The 24160-nt window shown below is 39.0% G+C and overlaps 1 protein-coding gene across 1 annotated transcript; it reads left to right on the plus strand.

The window, feature by feature from the left end:
- The first annotated feature begins 396 nt into the window (after positions 1-396).
- casp8ap2 (caspase 8 associated protein 2) lies at positions 397-23752 on the plus strand. The gene is made up of 10 exons (XM_019859205.1): positions 397-753; positions 1455-1520; positions 2972-3037; positions 3392-3492; positions 7235-7309; positions 8839-8954; positions 10944-13273; positions 15763-18457; positions 19196-19295; positions 22195-23752. Exons 2-10 carry the CDS (start codon positions 1487-1489, stop codon positions 22255-22257), a joined length of 5580 nt encoding a protein of 1859 aa, XP_019714764.1. The 5' UTR covers positions 397-753; positions 1455-1486; the 3' UTR covers positions 22258-23752.
- Positions 23753-24160: the final 408 nt, after the last annotated feature.

A 24160-nucleotide genomic window follows, 5' to 3' on the forward strand; every position in this document is an offset into this window, starting at 1 on the left:
AGACAGACAGACAGACAGACAGAGAAACAGAATCATGTAGAGCACTGAAGCAACCCGTCGAAGCAAACTATCTACGAGGGCCACCTTGGTGGGGCCAGTAAATGTAGCCGTTAAATAAATTATAACCGTATGATTTCTCAACCGCTTTTCATGACGATTACTTTTATTTACAGCACAGTGAAGACTGGTTCGCAGGTCCGCCTCACAGTGCAGAGTTCCAGGGTTAGATTCCCGGCTCGGCATTCCTGTGTGGAGTTTGTGTTTCTCCCACTGTGCCTTCGTGGATTTTCATCAAGTACTCCGTTTTCCACCCACATTCCAAAAACATGTATGGTACTTTAAGGAAACATTCTAAATCGTACCTAGGTGTGGTTGTGAGTGTGGATGGTCGTTATTTGTGTATCCGTGCCCTATGATTGACTGGCAACCAGTTCAGTGAATGAGAGGCATTGGTCTGTAGTTTAGCCCATTGACTAGCGTTAATTTAACAAGCAGCTGTGACACATCCAATATGGCGATGCGTTTAGGCGTCCCTCAATAGAGTTACGCCGCTCGAGCCGGGCCTGGTTGTGTTTTCTATCTATGCCCAGCAAGGGACGCAGAAATGACGTAATCCGAAACGGATGAGGATCGAGGCTGGATTGAAAGCGAGGCGACCAACTTTGCTTTTCCAAACAACGAGTATGAGGCAGTCTTATGGTTTTACAAACATCACTGGTTTGAGGGAATGTGAGTCTTACGTGCAGAAAATAGGTAGGATATTTTTTTTTTTTTTGTTGGGAGTGGGGAGGGGGTGAAATCGTATTATTGTGTTTCAAGATACCCATGGAGACGTAGTCGTGTCTCTTTCGCGGGAAGATGTGTCGTTACTTCCTGTGTGGAGGGTTGTTGGCGCGACATTATACTTAATCTACTTAAAATGGTACCTGTGGAACAAAATCCAAACAGTTAAGTTCGTCCATGTTTTAGTACACTATACACTTTCGGTAACTACCGTGGTTTAATGTCAGTTTTGTTATTACTGCAATAGGGAATAGCAGTGAATCAGTTTTCACCATTAAACCGAACACAAAATGTCTTACCAAGTTGGTCGACTGTACAATTGAAAACAACAAAAACAATGGATGTTGGTAATGCTATTCGGCGATATGCAAGGCAAGATGTGTGACAGTCAAAGCTAGAGGACAAATGTCGAGTAATGTCTGTCTGTTTATGTTTCTGATTACAACGGCTTTACCGAGTGCAGTCTTCATTGACAAAAGGAATGAGGACCAAGTTTTAAAAAATGATACATGTCATATCGACCTAATATTTCGCGGACCTTACGTAGTGGTTATCTCCTCAACGTTGTACCATGCACCTGATGATATATATGTAAATATGTGTATATGTGTGTTAAACGAGATTTTCTAAGCCTGCCTCTAGTAATAACTTTAAATTCAAATTACTTTCAGGTACAAAGTGAGCTGCAGAGTTATTTGAAAGAATGGAGAGCACCAGGAGCGCCGTGGCTTTTGGTGGTATGTACAATCAAAAAATATTGCAGAAGATTTGTAATCTTGAATGGAGGGCAGGGCTATATGGCAAGTGAAAAAAAACCTCTTGGGTTTTTTTCATGTTGTATGTTCTATTTTTATTTTGACAGTTTTTAAAGCATCTGTACTGACAAGTGAATAAATGCAGTTCAACATTTTATTAGCATGCAGCAAATGAAAAAAAAAAGCAAAATAAGAACGTATACATAATTTTCACTTTTTTTTACTGAACAGTACAACAAATCTAGAATAATACAAAATAAGATGGTGAACTAGTTTACGGTCTTGACTGAGTGCTTTTGCAGGAACTATAATTTTCAAGTTATGATGTAAGGTATGGTGTTAACGTTATTGCCACTTGCAAATAGGCATCATCTTAAATAACAATACAGATACATAGTTTCACGTTACAAAATAATCATAGCAGTACACAAACATGACAATATGTAAATTAACAGGAATGAACACTGATCAATGTGTTTTTGCTAACTACACGCTTCATGGTCAATACTTCAGTAAACCTGACTTTATATTAGCATGCAAAGCAAATCAGGCAAGTTAAATAAAATAAATGCTGGGAAAGAGTAAGAAGGTTTTACTCAAGAGTAGAATGAATGTAGAAAAATATAAGAGCAGTGGGCTACTTTAAAAACTGTTATCAGGTCTCAAAGATAAAGAGCCAGGTCCCGATCCTCTTTTTTTTTTTTTTTTTTTTTTTTTTTTTTTTTTTTTTTTTTTTTTTTTTTTTCTCTACTATATACAGTACCAGAAGTGGGCACATCAGTAAATTTTGTCACTCCATCATTCGGCAACTCCTGGGCCACACGTCCGTTATCGTCAGTCTGTCATATTACACATACAGCACATTTGACAATAAAGTTGTATCCAATCCAATCCAATAATTTCAAGATGAACCAAAATGGTCTTGCCAGTCTGTCAATCCGTCATCATATTTTAAAAGCGCTTCCATCATCGCTCAATAATAATTTAGGACCGTCAAATCATCTTCTACAGTGGCGGCGTATTGGTGACAACCAATTGCCGTTGAGAATGTACTACTTAATACATCACACGCATTTGGAGTATAGACAATTTTTTAAACTCTTGTAAAGAACCACACCATGTACTGATGTCCACGGTCATTTTTTTTTTTTTATGTCAATTATGGAGCACAGTGAAGACGACAACAAAGATATTCCATAGTATTTACAAACAGTATTTACTATCATCTCTTTGACTCAAACATTCAACAAATAAACAAAATAAAACTTCCCATGTGTGCCTTGTAAACCAGCAGTAGTTTGTTTGTTTTTATTTTGGGTTAGGTAGCTTTAGTTACAGATGTAACAACTGGCTCACTGCATGTCTTGAATGTGGCTTTTTTATATGCCGTTATGACATTCTCTGGAAGTCTGATATCATTTTAAAATCCACAGTTGCGATCAATGAAGATTCTGTGGATATCTACGATGACCTTGATCTCAACCATTCCAAGAGTTTAGGTAACATCTGTTTTAAAATGATTTCTTTTGATCTGCTCTAATCTGCTCCATATTTCGAAAAATGTGATTTTAGTGGACATGCTACTATTGCAGAAACAATTGGTAACATTGTAGAAAAGTACCTTAACAGCATGTTAACACCATTCAAAAGCCCAAGGGAAAAAACATTTTGTGGCCTTTTTGCCTTGTTTTAATAACGGCATTTCATCGTTAGAATGGCTGGCTCCCTTCCTACCTTTTTTTCTCAGTCATTTTCATTTTAATAGGCTTTGATTTTACCAATGTTTACCCTGTTTGTTTGTCACGCTCCAATTTTTTGTTTGACTTTGTGGTATTCCTTTTTTTATTTTACAGAGAGGTTCTCTCCAAATTCTCAACAACTCAAAGAATCAATGGATCTATATGAAGAGATTGTAACAGAAGAACAACAGGATAAAGAATCATCTCATACCGAGGTTTGTTAGTTTTGCGTCATCTGAAAAGATAGCTTACACTAAGACATTTTTCACATTTTTTTTCAGAATTGAAAATGGTTCCCAGGTGTCTTTTTGAGCAGTGGTCCCCAAACTTTTTTGTGTCACATACCAGTTGAGACAAGTACATTGTGCTCGCTGACAGGCAACCATTTTTTTCACTGCTTTGAAATTGCCAGTTTTAAAGCACTGATACTGACTTTTATTAACTGAGATTTTTTCCCCCTTAATTTCAAACAGTGTTTTTATATATGAGAGAGAGAGAGAGAGAGAATTTTTTTTTTTTTTTTTGGTGCAGAGCAAACAGTACATGTCAGATTCCGGCCCCATTGATTACTTTCCAAAGGACAATCAATATGTGTAGATCTGGAATATATATAGAGCTGGCTGATTTGACGGGGGTTGAGACTGCGATCAATATACTTGCAAATGTGGCAAATTTTTCAGTGTGTGCTGGTAATATAATAATTTAATCTGATCCCACTAGTGTGAGTTCATGTTTTAATTTGGTTGAAAATAGCCATCTTTTGCATGATTTTTGCCAGTCTTCTGCTCGTTCCCGTTGCAACGAGAGAGCACCATCTACTTATCTCTATCCTCTCATCTGTGGCCCCTTGTCAAGGTTCATCATTTTTTCCCCTTATGATTTTTTTTTAAATGTATGATTTTTTTTCCTCTTACAATTTTTTTGTTCCAAGAACAAACCTCTGTTTTCGTAACCGTTTTACTTATGATAAAGGCTTTGCAAAAAGGTAAGTGTGATAATCAATCAATAAGTCTGGCTGTTGTTTACAAAAACATTGGAACCAAAATATACCTCTACATGGATGGAATCCTGTACGATTTTTTTTTTTTATATATATATCTGTGCATGGATGGAATCCTCTGTAATGGTTTGCAACTATCAATCCTGCCGATATATTGTGCAGAGTGGCCTACATCGCACAGAACTACCTTAGCAATGACAATGTAGGACACCAACACCCTCTGACATGTGCTCTCAGCGCTAGTGGGAATACATGGACCAAATAGGTAATCCCATCGTGTGCAATTTACAGCACAGCATAGAATTTCAAACAATAATGCTAAAATAATAAGTGCAGTCTATATAGTTTACCATTCTTCCAATCTCGATGGGTCTCATCTCCACTCCATGTCCGGCCATTCGGGCACAACATTTTCCGCATCCTAAGCATCTGTCTCGTACCTGTATGGTCTACCATACATCTTGCCAACAACCTCCTCTTCTTCCAACTCTTCAAAACACCTGGATCCCCTCCGATGTGTTTTATAGGCTTGCAGGTTTGACAAGTGCCGCAAAGTTTGAAACATTGCTTTCCGAATTGATTTCTGATTGGCTTTGCACACTTTCCATACTTTGCACTGCTATTGTTATCATTGAAGGGGCAAATCCGGGTTTGACACTTATTGTCAGGATTTCACTTCGGGAAAATGATTTCTTTGTGGAATTTATGAAACAGAAATTATTTTTTCATGTATTTTTTATGTATTTTGTTTAATTACTTGTGACAACAAATATTTCATTTGGTATTTTCTGAAATTACTTCCCACTTGACCTGAAGGGCTATATAAACAAATTTAACTCAAACTGTGAGCATTTTTATAGTTATCTAATTGTGATAGTTAAAATGTATCTAAAGCACGGGTGTCCAAACTTGGGCCCCAAAGGCTGCTGTCTTGCCGTTTTCCATCTGTTCCTGCTGATGAGCTGATCCTTGGAATCAGGTGTGTTGTTAGCAGGGAATGACGGAAAACAGGCAGGACAGCGGCCAGCGGGGACCGGAGCTGGACATGCCTGCTCTAAAGGAATGTCACTTTTATTATCTAATATTTATTTTTCATGTGGCAAAATAAACAGGCTGAATGTATTTTTAGCAAAATAATTGTAATAATATACTGTATACACAAAATAGTATGCCCCACCTCTGTCATATTGTATCTCAAAACTCAAGATTTTTTTATTCCTCTTTAATGTCTCCGGTCTTGAGATGGTACAGACCAAGTTTGAAATCAATTAGATGAAATCTTAAGTACAAGGGTGGAAAAGTGTGACCTCCGTAAATATGCAAAAAAAACAATTGTACATTCAAAAACTTCTAGGTCACTTTCTATACATTTTAGGCTATCGAAAACAGACTTTTTTTTGTACGTATCACGGTGCTACACCAATGCCTAAATACCTTTGTCACCATGACGGAATTCCGTCATTAGGAAAACGAAAATTGAGAAGAAGGGAAAAAAAACACAGGCGTGCGTGCTTTGACAGTTAAGTTGTTCTAGTCATCCATCCTATCCATTAAGTGGTTCCACTTATCCTCACAAGGCTCACGAGCAGGCGTGCTGGAGCCTATCCCAGCTGTGTTTGGACAGTAGACTGGGTACATCCTGATGAAAATGTCATATGAGCACAGTTTCATGCACTGTTGTTGTCAAACTTCGTCGCAGTAAAGCCGTCCTTACAGCTGGAATTTGGAGGGACTTTTGTAGATGCAGCAGGAAGCGTTAACTGAATCTTCGTGATGAGACGCTGCAGGTTTGACACGAAAACAATTCATTCTGAGCTAATTTTGTTCGCGACTCAGATGAACTTGCCTCAGCACATTGACACTGTAGTCAAAAATAGATAGAGATGGGCACGACTTGACGAGAAAGGAGAAAATGGCACACTGATCATGGTGTACTTAGAACATTTTTTTTAAAAACAGCCAGCTACCTGCATGCGCGTAATATCAAAACTGCAGGGTGGACATTTCTCGCCAAACATAATCGCAATAATAATACTTTTAAAAAATAGTCCTGAATGTTATTTGTAATGCACTTTAGATTTCAGCCATCTCAAACTGCTACAGTGTAAAATATGAGGCACTAATGTGGCAGCAAAGGAAACTGTGGGCCACAATCTAAACATCTTCAGATTTTCATAAAATGATATACATACAGTACCAAATCCAGATTCTAAGAACAGTAATTTTTTTCTGTTGTAGAGTGTCTGTACCAATGAAATTGATCAGAATGCACAAAATTTGACCTGGAAAAAAATTTGAGGGGGGGGGGGTTATAAATGAAGCTCACTGTTTACTTGAATGCTTCCATTCTCTCTTTTCTGTCTTTATATGTGTGTTTAAAAATCTCTCCCTGTTTGGACAAGATACAGTATTTACTTGTCATGTTCAACATTATTTAATAGGAATTAGTGTGCGCCCCACTACACTGCTAGATTTTGATTAATTGACTGCAGTCATTTTTAGCACAAAAAGTTTTCGGTCAAATTATTCTTTTTTTTTGCATTAAAACCCCTGTGCTCCACGTGCCTCCCGATTTTTGTTGCCCTAGGTCAAATGTAACAGGATAAGGTTCCTTTAAACCTTTTTTATAATCATGGATGGCAACATGAAAATATTTTTTTGCAAGGCTCAATGTTTGTGCAAAATTTTGGCGAGGAGGCCCTCAATGTGTAAAGTAATTTTGCTACCATCATACACTGGTGAGGTGATGAACTCTGTCTCTGAAGGCAGTGATTCACACTAGCATTTAATTACAAATCGTATCCATGTCTATAAGCCATACATACACAACAATAAACTATGAAATGGCTATCATTATGTTCATCCTTTGTATTCATTGTTAAAAAGGCAGCGGTTGCAATTAGCTTACACAATCCTTTTCACTTTTTTTTTTTTTTTTTTTTTTTTAATGTTTGCAGTTACAATCCCGATTTCAAGCAGCCCAGCACCAAATTAAGGAATTGCACAGAAGACTTCAGAAAATGGAGATCGAGGTTTGTTATCTTTGATCTTTTGTTGTAGCTGTTGCTCGTAATCATTGGGCTCATAAAGTACTTCTTTTAAAATCACACTTCCAATGTCTAATTTTTGCGTGTATCCATCCCACTGACATTTTTATGAGAAAAGTTATGGTTGGTTTATGTGAGTATGTGTTGCCAGTTTAATTTAGTGCATTATACCCCTTTTATGCCGTTGACATTTTTATAACTGCAGAGCTGCCAACTGTTACAAATTGTTTGGACATTGTGAGTGAAATCACTAAACGCTAAATCATTGCGGCCCTCATACTGATCGATTGTCAAACATACATTGCGATGTGTGTTTGACAATATGGCAATTGCAGACACGGCGTCGTCAATCCAACATGTGCCAAAAGCAAACGATTTGAGGCTCACCCTGATTGCCAGCAGCCTTAATGGATTCATATCAGTGGCGAGGAACAAGGGCAATGACACAATGTAAGCGTCATCGCCAGATTATTATATCCAATAATGCTCAGACAACAACTGTGTCCCCACGGAAACTTAATTCATCAGCGAATAACAATTGCCACGACTTTACGGCACCTGTGTCTTGACTGTCGTAATAGTTTTCGGTATATGCCGGCTTGTCTGAAAAACACTGGAACATTGTTGTAAAATAATTCACAGTATTCTTTTTGTAAATCTATCACAGATTTATTTAATAATAATAATAATAATAATGGATAATGTAAACTCACTTACATACGGTATGATAATAAAAGTAAACAACACAGACAGTTCATTTATTAAGTGCGGCAAAGTTGTGGCATCATCTTTAGTAGACGCCTCTTTTACGTCATCTTTTCCGGACATCTCCATGAAATGAAGAGAAACAAAAGCATCGCCTGATTCTCCCATAATAATTCCACCGTCTACCGCATCGCTCCTCTGTCGATATGAGATGATGAAAAACTGAGACCCTACATGTTGGATCACATTTAATTCCGTAAACACTGCCTCGTGTCATCGTCTTTTGCATGTCACTCAACTCGTGCTTTATGCGCGCATCCGCGTCACATCACGGACGACTTCAGTTAACGTTAGAAGACGCATTTGTGTTTGTAATACGACCGAAAAGATAAAAAGAGCGGATTTTCTCCCCCGCCCCGTAGCCTCCCCAAAATTTAATTGGGCATCATGCCCTGTAGTGTACCATGTCTGATCGCAATACATAGCTGCCCGGATGAAAACGACATGTAAATTTAATATTCTGCACCTTCTCCATATTTCTGCAGGTGGTTTTCAATTACGTGGAGAGCTTTGAAATCACATATTCCTGTGGGGACTAATATATGCGATCACGGCCCTGCGATAATGGTCTTGACAAATTTGTTTAATATGGAAATTCAGATAAATTGTTCTTGAACTGAATTTTAAATGTTGGCAACTTTGTAATTGTATTTATTGCTGTTTAATGGAGCCCAACCAAACATGTTGGTAAGAAAATGATAATTGAAACACATTTTTTGTTTGTTTGGGTTTTTTTGTTTTTGTTTTAGAACACAGGGCTGAACACTGAGAACACCCACCTCAAAAAAAATATCTCTGCGCTTTTACGGACAGCCAGACAGGAGATTATGCGAAAGGATGCTGTGATTCAAAGGCTGAACCAATCGTAAGTATGTCCATGTAAATATGCAAATCAACGAGAATCAAATGAAATATACAGAGATGAAAGTCCTCCGGATTTTCCCGGAATTCCGGGTTTTTTAAATTTTTATGAAAATTTCTCCGGAGAATTGAGGAAAATTTGCATAAAATTAATCCGGATATTAGTTGACAACATTGAACGAAGACGCGTTTGAGTTCGTTGTATTGCTTTCACGAGCGTAGCCATATTGAGGCACTAACACTAGTAACAGTAAAGAGATTTTTGTTTGTGTAATAACGACAGAAGGCATGATGGCGTTTGACTAATGGTTTAGTAGAACGAATGGCAACTCGCAACAACAGTAGCAAGCGTCATTTTGCCTCTTGGGTTATACCATCTCAACTAGAACGTGGGGGATATTCCCCAAACAATTTTCGTCTCTTTATAAACACACCTGCTAAACCCCAGTGGAACGAATAAAAGACGCCGTCAACAAGACAGTTGTCGTAAAAAATATATTTGGCCAAAAAGGGAAAAACACAGATTGGCAGAAAATCGTGTCCGTCCGACTTCGAGTGTCGTCTCGGCTAACTTAGCTTAGCTGTTGTCGTGTGTGACGTCATTTGCGTCGGCGCTGATTGGTTGAAATCAAAAGACGCGCTTGCGTACATGTTCGCGCTGAAACACGCACAGCAGAGAGCAGCGGACTATCTACTGCTGAGGCTCGCTTAGCTTGAGTGGAGTCGCCACAACAGTAATACCCTCGCCTCGCATTCTCATGGCCTCGCCATATCTTGGAGATTTCGAAATTTCGGCCCGAACGGAAGCCACAAAGGGTACACGTGTGCACACAACACACACACACACACACACACATTTATTTATTTATTTTTTCCGGAATTTTCAGAAAAGTCCACTTTCATCTCTGAATATAGCACGGTGGTCAACTGGTGAGCACGTGCCTGTGTGGGTTTTCTCCCATGGAGTCCGGTTTCCTCCCACATTCCAATGACATGCTAGCTGGTTAATTGATCACCCTAAATCAGGGGTGCCTAACCATTTTTTCAGTGAAGATCTACTTTTGAAGCAACCAGTGTCCCGCAATCGATCCATTACTGCACATGCACATACTAATACACACACACACGCACGCGACACACACACACACACACACACACACACACACACACACACACACACACACACCATGATGAGAAATAGACATAACGGCCCCTAACATGAACGAAACCGTAAATTAAAGTAGTTTGTGAGTTCCTGACAAGGAAATCACTGCCTCCCTGAGTAGAGACCTGACGCGGAGGCATGGGACGCACCTTTGCAGCGTGTTAAGTACAGTATTGTAGATCATGCGTACCATTTTAAAATGCTTCTCTTGGCGCTCCAGTTTCACATTATTTGCCAGTGGCATAGGTGAATTGCAAACCTTTGAATGAGAATTAAAAAAAAATAAAATAAAACATATATTGCAACAGCCCCGATTGCAAGCTGAAATTGCAGACTGTTGACCCCAAACAACTTCCGGTGATGCAGCTCATGCGCTACCGTAGGTTAAAGGTGACCTGCGTTTTAAATTTTTTTTAATTTTATTTTTTAAATACTTTTTTTCCCATCCATGTTTTTGGAATGTGGGAGGAAACCGGAGTACCCGGAGAAAACCCACGCAGGCACGGGAAGGCCAGAACCTTGACCACTGCACTGTGAGTGGACGTACTAACCAGTCGACCACCGTGGTGCCACACCTATTCAATTACATAATTTTTAACTTCCTCAAATGATTTTGATGCACTGCCAATAAGCATTTCAAAAAAGGGAGTTGGGGGGTGATATTGTGTATTTTATATTTATATATATATATATATATACACACACAATATTGCGATATTGCCATTATTGTTACATCCCTACTGGTTGCCTTTTATTTCACATTCCATTCATGACTAAAAATGTGATTTGTACACCAGAATGAAGTAATGTTATTTTTTTTCCCAACAGATCAGGCAAAGTTCACTATCATCATTCTAGAGCAAATAATCTTCATGATCAAAACTCCTCCAGTAAGGCTAACACTATCTCCATGAGAGGGATTCCAGAATCTACAACACCTAGTCCTTTGCTGCACACTTCTCCTCGAGTGTCCTCATCATCGAGGGACAGTCATCCCCCAAAGGTTCCTCCTCGACCACCCAGGAGAGAAAGTCCGAGCCCTAACCGCAAGGCCAATACCTCTTGCACTGAGACAAGACATTCCAAAGGTCCTACAAGTGGACATGGTCTCGTGCCTGAGAAACGAAACGAACATTGCATCAGCAATTCTCTCATCAGTTCATCAACCCGGCATCATGGTTCAGATCAGCACAAAACCAAAGACAGAGAAAAACAATGTCAGAAACGATTTGATACCACAGACAAGAAGTATGGAACTAGTTCAGCTCCTCGAAGGGACCGATATTCTGTTGAGAAAGATAGACCTCATAAATCCGACAAAGACACCGGAAGAAGATATGAATCCAGGATATGTAAAACCAGAGACAACAAAAATGTCGATGGATATCACAGATCAGAGAGGAGTAAAAGTCCTCCATTCGAAAAATCACATGCTATAGGTTCCTCAGATGCCTATAAAGCGAGAACTGGAGAAAAGAGACATAAGACACCCTCCCTAGATTCTCAACATTCAACTCATCTTAGAGGTACAGAGGACTATAGCCGACATCGTGAAAAGATTATTCTTAAACATAGCGGTTCACAGAGGGAGCATTCCGACTCAAAAGACCAGAAGAGGTCCTCTTTAAATCGGCAAGCAGAAAACTACAGTGATTTCCCCAAAGAGATGCAACGGGATAAGCTTTCAAAAGATTACCAGTGGAAAGAAGACAGGCAACATGAAGAAATGACCAGTAGCCATAGAAGAACCTCATCATCTGAGAGAAGCAGACGAGCTGAAAATCGGCCATCAGAAGAATCCCACAATCTTAAACGCAATACCATTTATAAGGAAAGACAAGGAAAAACTGGAAAAACATCAGCAAAGGAACCCGTGGAGGAAAACGGCCAAAACAGCAAACTGTGCTTCATGGAAACACTTAATCTGACCCTTTCACCAATTAAAAAAACAGTACCCAACAATACCATCCAGGAAGGACTCACTGCATTGCATCACATATTTCAAAATGGGCCCCATGATGGTTTGCAATCCGATCTACATGCTAGGGATCAAATTGACGGCAATGAATTAAAGGGAACAGAAAAGTTACTTTCAGATTCTGTTGACTCACCAACTTCAAAAAAGTTGCAAGTGAATGATGTCCAGGAAAAAGATACAAGTGACCATGAAACTCGTTTAGATACTCAGCAAGCAGAAGGAAATTCTATCCAAGCTATTTCATCCTGCCAATCCATAGATTCAGCAGCAAATCGCATGTCGACACATCACAATCCAAAAGCACAAGGTAATACTTCTCGAAAAAGAAAAGATAGGAAAGATGATATCAAAGCTAAATTTAGGCCAGATGTCCAATTAGATTCACATGAACAACCAGATGAAACTGAATTCAATAACCTGTATGGAAACGTTACTGGTAAACAGCCAAGCAGTTCTTTACAAAAAGTAGACAGTGGACGGAACAAATATCAGCGCGCTGCTGTTGCACAATGCGCTGCTTCAAGTGAAAAAAATTCCAAAGGACGAGTTTTGGGGACCAAAGCTCCAGATAAAGTTATGGAATATGCAGTCACACCAAAGCATATATTTCTCCCTGAAGACATTGAGGCTAATCCAGGGGCTCAACAAACGTATCTCATCATATCTCAGGACTCTCTCCCAGGAGTGAATCCCCCTTTGTTTTCCAGCCCAACCAATGAAGACACACATTGTGCTCAGGATGATTTCAGAGATACAGATGCTGTATCGAGCACTATAAATGTGGAATTGGGTCCTCAACAGGAGGTTAGTTTGCCTGAGGCAATTAATTTTTTCATGAAAAGGGACAACGGTGGTAGCCTAAGCCCTGTAACTGACCCAAGCACATCCATTGGTGTGTCAAAGGTCAGCAGCACAACAGAAGAAATTGTTCCACCAAAAAATTCTTGCGAGTTCACTGTCTCACCGAAAAAAAAGTCTTCCGAAAAAACTCCGGAAAAAAATGTTGAGCTTTCCATTTCAATGCCATTGCTTCACGATGAGGACTCCATGATGCGTATGCTTTGCCATCTAAAGAGAATCCCAGATGCAATCAGCCCTTTGAGGAGTCCAATCCACCTAATGAAGACAAGCCGCCACTGCGTTCTTGGAAAGCCTGGGCATGTCAAAAGCCTGCAAAAAGGTAACATTGGTAATCATGATACATTTTTCTCTGTTGTTCTCAAGAATCAGTGCATGGGTGGTTTGGTGACGTGCTGCGATATGCTCACATTGTTGAGGATGAGCAAAAATATATTGGTTCATTCCACGGAATCTGCGCTATTTGTCTTCTTTTCCCCACTCTAAATCTGATAATACAGATATTGGAACTAGTCAAAATGTGTATCAGGGGTACCGCACACAACGTGATGCTTCCAAATACGACTAGGACACAAACATTGGAAAAAATGACAGTTGGCCACACACCACTGCCTATTAGGCAATTTAGCTTCTCGCAATGTGAACTGCACGAGCCTGTATTACGTTCTGAGGGTTGTTCTTATAAAATATGTTGTACTGTGCCACTTTTTTTAATCCATAAAAAGATGGACTATCATCATCAAGGTAGACGCAGGTTGCTACAGAAAGAGGACATGGGCGAGAACAAAGATAAAAAAAAATTGGGATATGTTGAAAGGTGGGCGTCGCTCCCAAATTGAACGTAACCGGGGCAGTACGTATGCTGCCCGTGTATATTTTCGCCACAAACTTCGCTATTTAATCCAAAAGTACATATTGGGTAAGAATTGTTGTTAAACACATCACATATATGCTGTATTTCTTTTGTTTGGTGTCACAAGGTGGGTGGCTATGTCCTGCTCATTTATAACCCGGAAATTGATTTTTTGCCCGTGTCGAAAGCGAGGAGCGCAGGAGAAAGAAAATAAGCGGCAGTCAAATAGGACTACATGTTCAACATATTCTTGACGCGCAAAAGCACACTGACAGCCTTGATCTGAGTGCAACAGGGTTCCCACGGGTCCTTAAAGTTCATAAAAATCCATAAAAGAAGTTGTAAAATTATGTTCTTAATTTTCAGGGAAACCTTTTAAAATCAATAAAAATCCTTAGAAATGTTATATTTTCTAAATTTACATTTTTCTTAGTGTACTTTATTTAAGAATGAATTGTTTTTCATTTTCCTACCTGTAATACAGGTAGGAAAATGAAAATTTGACATACAGTATGTCAAATAATGGGTTAGCTGATTGCCCCTAAAAATAAAGATGTATCATTGCTTTGGCAGCAATGATTAGAACACCAGCTCAGTGATATGTGGCTTTCTGTTCAGCCCGCATATTGCTGAGCGGGCATTAAATCCACCATGAATCCCCTGCTGAATGGAGAAAAGGTCCTTAAAAATGGCTAAATGAGCCCTCAAAAGTCCTTAAAAGGACCATAAATAAAAAACAAGTGGAAGAGTGGGAACCCTGTGCAATATTCTATATCCAGTGGTCAAGTGCATCCGTCACACCGCTAATGTGCACCCCTATAAATAGCTCATCGCTACTCTTTTCTTTTCACTGTAGTAGTGAGGATTGTGATATTGTGTGTTACGAATAATTTGACATTTTTGTCTTGAGCTGTCTTGTATTTTTGATGATCCTGTAACCTATTAACACCTCCTAATCAGTTATTGTGTTCTCTCTCATGTGTGCAGAGTTCTCAAATACAGCTGATGATGCCAACGCAAAGAAAGTGGATTTAAACAAAGAAAACAAATATCCAGGATGTCCTTTAAAACATGACAAGCAGGACACGGATGACAAATTATCAGAAATGCCTTCAAATCCGTCTGACACCGAGCTTGAGGAAGCTGGCATTTCAAGTGGAAGTGAGGAGGCACAATCATCCCTCAATTCTGGCAAAAGGGTGAAAGTGGAAGAAAAGCGAAGAAATAAAGCAAATCTATTGAAAAGGAAATCCGAAGCAACGTCTCTGGCTTCAAAAGAAAAGACTACAATAGCGAATCCATAAAAGAAGTTGTAAAATTATGTTCTTAATTTTCAGGGAAACCTTTTAAAATCAATAAAAATCCTTAGAAATGTTATATTTTCTAAATTTACATTTTTCTTAGTGTACTTTATTTAAGAATGAATTGTTTTTCATTTTCCTACCTGTAATACAGGTAGGAAAATGAAAATTTGACATACAGTATGTCAAATAATGGGTTAGCTGATTGCCCCTAAAAATAAAGATGTATCATTGCTTTGGCAGCAATGATTAGAACACCAGCTCAGTGATATGTGGCTTTCTGTTCAGCCCGCATATTGCTGAGCGGGCATTAAATCCACCATGAATCCCCTGCTGAATGGAGAAAAGGTCCTTAAAAATGGCTAAATGGGCCCTCAAAATTCCTTAAAAGGACCATAAATAAAAAACAAGTGGAAGAGTGGGAACCCTGTGCAATATTCTATATCCAGTGGTCAAGTGCATCCGTCACACCGCTAATGTGCACCCCTATAAATAGCTCATCGCTACTCTTTTCTTTTCACTGTAGTAGTGAGGATTGTGATATTGTGTGTTACGAATAATTTAACATTTTTGTCTTGAGCTGTCTTGTATTTTTGATGATCCTGTAACCTATTAACACCTCCTAATCAGTTATTGTGTTCTCTCTCATGTGTGCAGAGTTCTCAAATACAGCTGATGATGCCAACGCAAAGAAAGTGGATTTAAACAAAGAAAACAAATATCCAGGATGTCCTTTAAAACATGACAAGCAGGACACGGATGACAAATTATCAGAAATGCCTTCAAATCCGTCTGACACCGAGCTTGAGGAAGCTGGCATTTCAAGTGGAAGTGAGGAGGCACAATCATCCCTCAATTCTGGCAAAAGGGTGAAAGTGGAAGAAAAGCGAAGAAATAAAGCAAATCTATTGAAAAGGAAATCCGAAGCAACGTCTCTGGCTTCAAAAGAAAAGACTACAATAGCGAGTGTGTCAACACAAAGTCCCCGGAATAAAACAGCTTGCCCAAAATCAGCCAAGGCTTCTTTTTCAACAATAGAAGAAGTCATGGAAATGTTCACATCACTTCGATCGGAAATCCGGAAAAAATATATGAAGCTTCACAAAACCTTTCCAAAGAAGATTTTCTTCAGTGTGATGGAGCATTCAAGAGAGTCACTGATGCAATTTGTGGATGGAGCCCATTTTGGTCAAATATGCTGTCAGGCAGTTGAGCTGAAATCAAAGCTAAAAATATTAATTGTGTCTGTGTTCAACAAAGTAGCAGACAACGGTATTGTAAAACGCATCTTTGACCAGCAAGCTGTTGATCTGAAGCAAAAGTTGTGGGCCTTTGTCGATGATCAAGTTGAGTTCTTACTCAAGGACGTTTACATGACATTGAAGAGCCTGTGTAGACCAGCAAAAACCTTGCCTGAAGAAAATATGTCGAGTGACACTGAAAGACTTTTGAGATTACCTCGTGAGAAAATGCAGACTCGCAAAGATACAAAAGGTGCTCTAAGCTCTGTGAAACACATCAAACCATGTGCTGCTCCTCATCAAACAGGTCTTGGTAGCAAAGGCAAAGATATAAGGATTAGTCCAACTGGGAACGAAAAAAGGCATGGTCATAAACATAATTATGGCAATATAGATCCAGGAGTTGACTGTACTCCTCAAAAATCTCCGGTTTCAGAGAAACATAAAATGGCCTCTTTGGTAGCCTCACAAAGCACGTCCATGCTTGAAAAAAGTGACTTTGAGCTTCTCACAGAGCAGCAAGCTACCAGTTTAACATTCAACCTGGTAAGAGATTCTCAAATGGGAGAAATATTTAAGTGCCTCCTGCAAGGATCAGACCTACTTGAAACCAATGCAATGATTGGAGAGGGCACATCATGGGCTCTTTGTACGCCAAAGAAGAATGGAGAAAGACTCATCAGCATTACAACTCCAAATAAATTTGAATCTCCATCGAAATTTCTTTCTCCAACCAAATTTGATACGCCCTCGAAACTGATTGCGACATGGTCTAGCATTTTACCTCGGGACATGTCACCACCGTCCAAAAATCGGGACAGACCAAATCCGGCTTTATTTGATGAAAGCTGCTTGTTAGAGGTTCCATCGGAGAATCAAGCAACACTGCACTCCAGCTGTTTGTCGCAGAGAAATTATTCGATTCTAGATGAAGATCTGGCAGTGTCTCTTACTATTCCATCACCTCTCAAGTCTGACAGCCACCTGAGCTTTCTCCAACCCTCCGGGTTACATGTTGTATCCACCCCAGACAGTGTCATCAGTGCTCATATTAGTGAGGATGCTCTGCTCGATGGTGAAGATGCTACTGTACAAGACATTCACCTCGCCCTTGACACAGACAACTCCAGCCTCGGATCAAGCAACAGTGTGGCCTCACCGGCAGCTCTCAATACTTTTGTGTTGAAGCCTGAATTGCCCATGCAGGCGCTCGTGATGGAGAAGTCCAATGATCATTTCATTGTGAAGATCCGTCAGGGGAATATACAGACGGGTCTGAACGTCCCCACAGATGAGACCTTAGTACAAACACGAACAGAAGAAGCCTATCGAGGAGAAGATATGGCCGCTCGGGAAAGACAAGGCAAATATTTGTTCAACGAGATGCATAAATATGCTCATCCATGCAGTCTCTCTGACCTTTCTGAGGACCCTGTAACATGCCAAGATGTGTCAAGTGAAATTGGCTTTACTGAAGATCATTTCAGGCTAAAAAAACAACCTCCACTCTTCGACCATTTGTCAACTACGTCAGAAGGTTGTGCAACAAAGAATTTGAACAAAGGCGCGTCTCCAAAAGCTACTTTTAAAATCGCTACGTACAAGGAAACTTTTCTTGAGCACACTCTTGGCGTTAAACTCATGAAGGATGAAAACCCTAATCCAACATTCGATATGGAGAAACACAGTCCAGATCCCCTCTGTCCTTCAGAAACTAATCCTCCTGAATCACAGAACAGCACCAGTCCTTACACGCGTACTGAGCAAGGCAATAGTGAAAGCTCAGAAATAATTCAGACAAGCCAAGAAATGTCAAAGTGTTCATACATGCAGAGCGAAATGGAGACATCAAAGTCAGACAGAATTGCAGAGGACACAAGTACAGCCACGGGAGAATCCAAAAAGGATCGCCCGAAAAGTGAAAAACGGAAAAAGCACCAAGAGCCGTCAAAAGCAAAGCGTCCAAGAAAGGATGAAGAGAACACGATGGAAGACAATGCCTCCAGCTCCAAAAATGATGTTAAATCAAAATCCTTACCTTCATCCCCACATAGTTTGTCTGCCAGGAACGTCATCAAGAAAAGAGGAGCTTTGGTGATGACGTGGACCAGGTCAGTACCTGATATCATCTGCCAAAATTGTAGAAATGTTCACAGAGAATTGTAAGGCTACCATTGTGTGCTTTAAAGTAATCTAGAGCTGCCAAATGAAAGAAATTTACTTCCAGAACCATTTAGCAGAACATCTAGTTTGTTTCTTTGGAAACCCAGCGTATTTTTGTTTAGAATCAATAAGACGTGTGGGTGTGGGTGTGTGTTCATGTCCTGTGAATGAAGAGACGACAAAGTTAACATTCATACATTGATTTCATTCACTTTTAGTTATCATTAGGTAGAACGGAATAATGCACATAATGATTACTCAATTCATATTAGATATTAATTGTGACACATTTTCCTCTGTGTATCACGCAAAACCTATTTAATAATTTGAGCTTTTATTAACGCGAGTGATTCTAAGATCAGTGTTTTCCAATATCAGACACAATCAGCGTTTCAGGCATTACGAGGTAGCGGTTAGTGATTTCGTAACTAAATATGGATAATCGCTAACAGTTGTCAGCTCTGTTAATCTGATTGAATAAATCTGCATTCATTTATATACTGTTTGGTTTCAAAATGTTGACAAATGCAGAGTGATTACACCGACAAGCATTTACGATGCCGATAAGGACTTTTGAGATGGGTGAACATTGGGCAACATTTCTAATATAAAAGGCAAAAAGGTAAGTATGCCAATGAAAAAGTTTGTCCATGGCTAATTTTTTTTTTTCCTCTATGACATTCCAGAGATGAAGATCGAGCCATACTTGTTGACCTGAAAACAAAAGGTGCTTCACGCAAAACGTTTGCTGCCTTGTCGGATAAACTGAAAAAACCTTCAGAAGAGGTATGTTGAATTTGTCCTGACAGTGCTAAAAAGTTGCAGTCACTGGCAGACAAATATGCTTTGTATAATCAATTATGTGATACAGTAATCCCTCGTTCATCGCGGGGGTTACGTTCCAAAAAGAACCCGTGTTGAGTGAAATCCGTGAAGTAGTTTTTACAATTATTACATATACAATACAGTACTGTATTGAATGAAACCAAAGCTCAAACCTTTTTTTCAGGCCCAACCATTTAAATAAAAATTAAAGTTTTCTTCCAAACAACTGACAGTTTATTTTTATATACCGTAATTTACGGACTATGGAGCGCACCTGATTATAAGCCACACCCACTACATTTTTGAAGGAAAAACATTTTGTACACACATAAGCCGCATTTGTCTATAAGCCGCAGGTGCCCACGTTGTAACATGAGATGTTTACAAAGAAAGACGGTATACAGAGAGAGTTTTAAAAGTTTTAAAAATGTACCTTCATTTTACTTTCCAAATAGTCCCTGTTACGCGCGGTGGCACCACGGCAGTAAAACAGCACTAACAGGGCTGGTTAAAAAAAAAAACAACAAAAAAAAAACCATCAACATAAGTCACTGTTCGCTGTCGAGTAATTGCTCGCCATAAAACTCGGTCAAACATTCCTTCAGTAGGCTTTCTGCCATCCACGATTTCATGTCAACTTTCACGACAAGGTTTTTTTGGTGCGGGGGGGGGGGCATAGTAATCCTTGTGTGACAGTTGATCGCATCTTCCTGAACACGTATATATCAACCCTCACTCTTACCTTTTGTGCTCCAGCGCTCCCTGGCAGCCATTAGAAAAATCGTTACATAAGCTGCAGAGTTGAAAGCATGTGACAAAAGTCACGGCTTATAGTCCGGAAATTACGATAGGTTGCACGGAGTGGGGGGCAGTCATGTGTTGGGTTGGTGGGGTTGGGGGCGAGGGCATCAAATCAAGCATTTGGCCCTGGGCATCAAATGACTTTCACACGCTCCCGGTTGCCAATATTGACACTTTTCACAACTAAACGGTGGGTCACCGCAAATGGTGAGCTGATGTTAGTGTACTGTATGTGTTTTCTATACCAAGCGGGCATGTGTTCTCATCTACAGCAATAGAAATTATTGTGTCCACCAATGTTCAGGCATATTGCCGACATAAGTAGAAATGATAATTTTCTGAAAAGAACTGTTTTTGAGTTCATTGTGTACCTCCTGCTAATCAGAACTTGGTTTCCAAGTTGTTCTGCTTTTGTCGATTTTCACAGCAGCTTTGCCTATCAATTTAAGCAACATTTCACGTTGACACTCATTTACACTCAGGTGCAAATGTATTATTATATTTTTCATTATAAAATAAAGCTCTTCTTGTCTGTAACCTATACTACCTTGAAAAGAAAATGTTTTTTAAAATAATATTACACATTTGATATGAATGCTGGTTAAAAATAATCATGTGAGAAATTCATTGTAAAGTTGATTTAAAAAAATGTAAAAAGTTGATAGAATTACAATTTGTTGAGAAGTTCAAACAATTTCATCCAAAAATGACTGTTTAGCTTCATAGCTGATCCATTTAAGGCAGGGGCGTCAAACTCATTTCACATTGTGGGCCACATACGGCCTCGGTAGATGTCAAGTGGGCCGGACTGTTAAAATTACACCATACTCTGCTATGAATAACCAAAATAATGTGTCTTTCCTTTGTTTTGGTCTAAAGAAGCACAAGAACATTAGGAAACTACTGAAATTTAATGAGCATATCTTTTACAAAACATTTCATGAAGCACCTTAGATTTCCTTCGACAAATGTGCAATTTACTTTTATCATTCACATATATGCATTGCAAGTGATCCCACTGATTGTACAAAGGCACAAAACTTAAAACAAGTATTGGTATTGAAAAATATAGTAATGCACTTTAAGATTAAACGAGATTTATAAAGAAAGGAATTTTTAAACCATTTACACATGTGCATATAAAATCTAAATTTAATCCCTGCCTATACCTTACAAACTGAGAGTGCTATTAAATGTGTAAAGAATATTCACATGTCCTTGATAGCGTCTGTGGTGTTGGGTCTGTCTCAGTGACAGACTGAAACTGCTGTAGTCTTCTTCTCTGATCAAAACAATGTGTCTCCTCGCGGATATTCCATGGATTGCACTTTATTAAAAATATTCATTCCATGTCTTTTATGCATTTTTTCACTTTTAAATTATCCTGCGGGCCAGATTGAACCTCCTTGGGGGCCGGTTCCAGCCCGCGGGCCGTATGTTTGACACCCCTGATTTAAGGGGTGTCGAAACTTTTTTAAGGGCCACAATAAAAAAAATAATAATAAAAATGAAAGGATGCAAAGGCCATAATATTTTTTATATAAACGATATAGTTTATTATAATTTCTCCAGAAACAATAAGGACCTCACAGCAGTCGCTGCTCAGGCCCATATAATAATAAGAAGAAGAAGAAGAAAAACAAGAAGAATTTTGACAAAAATCATCGAGATCTTGCAGATCTTGCTTGGGCCCTAATTCAGACATGTATTTTCTATAGCCAGTTGGTGGTGCTACAACTCAAATGAAAAATTACCTGTCTTCTGAGCTGTCTTCACGCCTTGAGATGTGTGAAATTTGGCGATATGTGTTCATCTGTGTCAATTTACTGGGTCAAGTTGTTCGCCTTCATCTCTTGAAATGTAAGGCATACGTCTTTATTACTTCCCTGTCCAGCTCTGCAAGTGTCCACTTCAGTATGATACCGTATATGGCATATTACCATTTATAAAAGCCATATATTTGGAAACTAAAGAACCAGGTGTTCAATTACTTTTTTATTGTGTTTATGTTGAAAAATTAAATGTTTTAATGTTTAATGTGTTTCTTCCCCCCCAACAGATTGCTCAGAGATTTTACCAGCTGATGAAGCTCTTCAAGAAGCACGGGAATACGAATGCCTGATCATACCCCAAGTTGTTTGCATTTGAATTGTTTTCCTGTAACTACATTTTGAGAAGGTTTTAATACACAAGAGTCACTGAAGTACACCAATGATATACAGCTATGGAATAAAATTTGAGACCACCCTTGTTTTTTCAGTTTCCCGTTCATTGTAACAGCCTCGTACAGCTAAAAGTACATTTCTTTGGACCATTATGGTAATGAGAACAAAAACAACTCGTATGAGCTGAATAGAGCTGAATTTAAGATCTGATAGAGACATTTTCCAAAGGTTTACTTGATAATCCCCACAATTACCATATTGTTGTATAATTTGGTCATCCGTGATTTTTTTTTTTTTTTTGGGTGGCATTTCTTACATGATACACTTTTAAGTGGCGCCAGACGTTAAAATGAACAAGAAGTTGAAGAAAACATGGCGGTCTCACCATAATTTTTCCATGGCTTTATATACAGTACATGTTGTAGATGTTATGTATTGGTCACCGAAATGTTGAATTGTCACTAAATTCCTGTCGTTCTCCTGAAAGGCTTGACCATCCTGACAACTATTGTCAGCGTTTATAGTGTATTGCTGGCATTGGACCTGAATCTTCATACCTCAAAATTCTGCACTTTTTAGGGAGACCCAAAACATGGCATGTGTGCTCAAGCGTTAACATGGCATCGTCAAAGACAGCCAGCCATCTTAAGGTGAACAATTTGGAAAAATAACTCTCGCACGTGTGGACTGACTGTTGAGATTTGTGGAGAAAAAAAAATTAAAAACCCCTTATGACATTTACCAAATTGTGACAGGAGGTTTTGGTACGATGCCAGTAATATTCTGTTTAATGTACGTAAACAGCCAGTTTTTCAATTAAAAGGCGTATTTTGGCACTTATAGAGAATGTTGCTGTTTTTGAACTCCAGGAGTGATCAAAATGATGAACTCTTGCAATCAAATGTGAAATATCCACCTCATAACCTGTTTTGGTCGTCTTTTTGCAATGCATCAGTAACTATTGCTGTATGTGTGTGTGGGCGGGGGGGGGGGGGTTGAAGTGGTTTTGTATTAGCCTGTTTAGGACACCTTATAAAAATTTCTCGCCTTCCTTTGACGAATAAGATACGTTGAACCATATCGGAAAAAAATGTAAATCTGAAAAAAAATTATTGTAATTTTTGTAAGAAAGGCCTGTTTTTTAGGCTGTTATGTACAGGAGAAAATCAATACATCAATACATTTTTTTTTTCAACAGAAGCGTTATATCCGTACACACAATGGTGTTTTGTTGGATCAAAATGGATGGATGGGTATAGCATACAAAAAAAACCCTCCTCTTGTTTCATATCAAAACATTGAATTCAATGTTGTGAATCATTTTATTTATTTTTGTGCCTCTTTACAAATCAAATTCTAGTTGTATAAGAGTACCGTTAGTGTTACGATCCGCATCTGTTGCCACGGTTGTTTCCCCAAATGTCAATAAAAATGTATTCTGTTCAACCCAAACGGCGAGACACGTGAAAATGTTTTCACTTGATAGATTTACGAACAGGTGAGTGGCATCAATTCATGGCTCCGCAGCTTTCTGTCATTGTCAATATTTTGCCTCAGTAGATTGTAAGTGAAAGCTGAAATTTATAAAAAAATAAAAAATAAAAAAAAACAACTGTTCTATGCATTGAATTTCCATTCTACAACGTGGAATTGGAGGCTGTAAACATCCTAAATATTGACAGGTCAGTCGGTACTATTTCCAGTCTAGTGACCTGTTAAAAGTAGCAGAGTGGATCTAACCTCAGGCCATTATAGCGTCATGATCGATCACTTGAAAACTGGAGACCCAGTTCCCAACGCCCGTGCAATAAAGTCAGCAGCACTGGACAGTGACTTATCTCTCTCGGAGAGAACAATGAA

The sequence above is a fragment of the Hippocampus comes genome, unplaced genomic scaffold (assembly GCF_001891065.2).
Source record: "Hippocampus comes isolate QL1 unplaced genomic scaffold, H_comes_QL1_v1.1 scaffold26, whole genome shotgun sequence".
In the NCBI taxonomy this organism is placed as follows: domain Eukaryota; kingdom Metazoa; phylum Chordata; class Actinopteri; order Syngnathiformes; family Syngnathidae; genus Hippocampus; species Hippocampus comes.

Bases quoted from the DNA above. Each gene is read 5' to 3' on its own strand.
- casp8ap2 (XM_019859205.1), top strand. From the start codon at position 1,487: ATGGAGAGCACCAGGAGCGCCGTGGCTTTTGGTG. The intron at 3,493-7,234 runs GTTTGTTAGTTT...TAATGTTTGCAG, and splicing joins AAGAATCATCTCATACCGAG to TTACAATCCCGATTTCAAGC. The intron at 13,274-15,762 runs GTAACATTGGTA...TCATGTGTGCAG, and splicing joins TGTCAAAAGCCTGCAAAAAG to AGTTCTCAAATACAGCTGAT.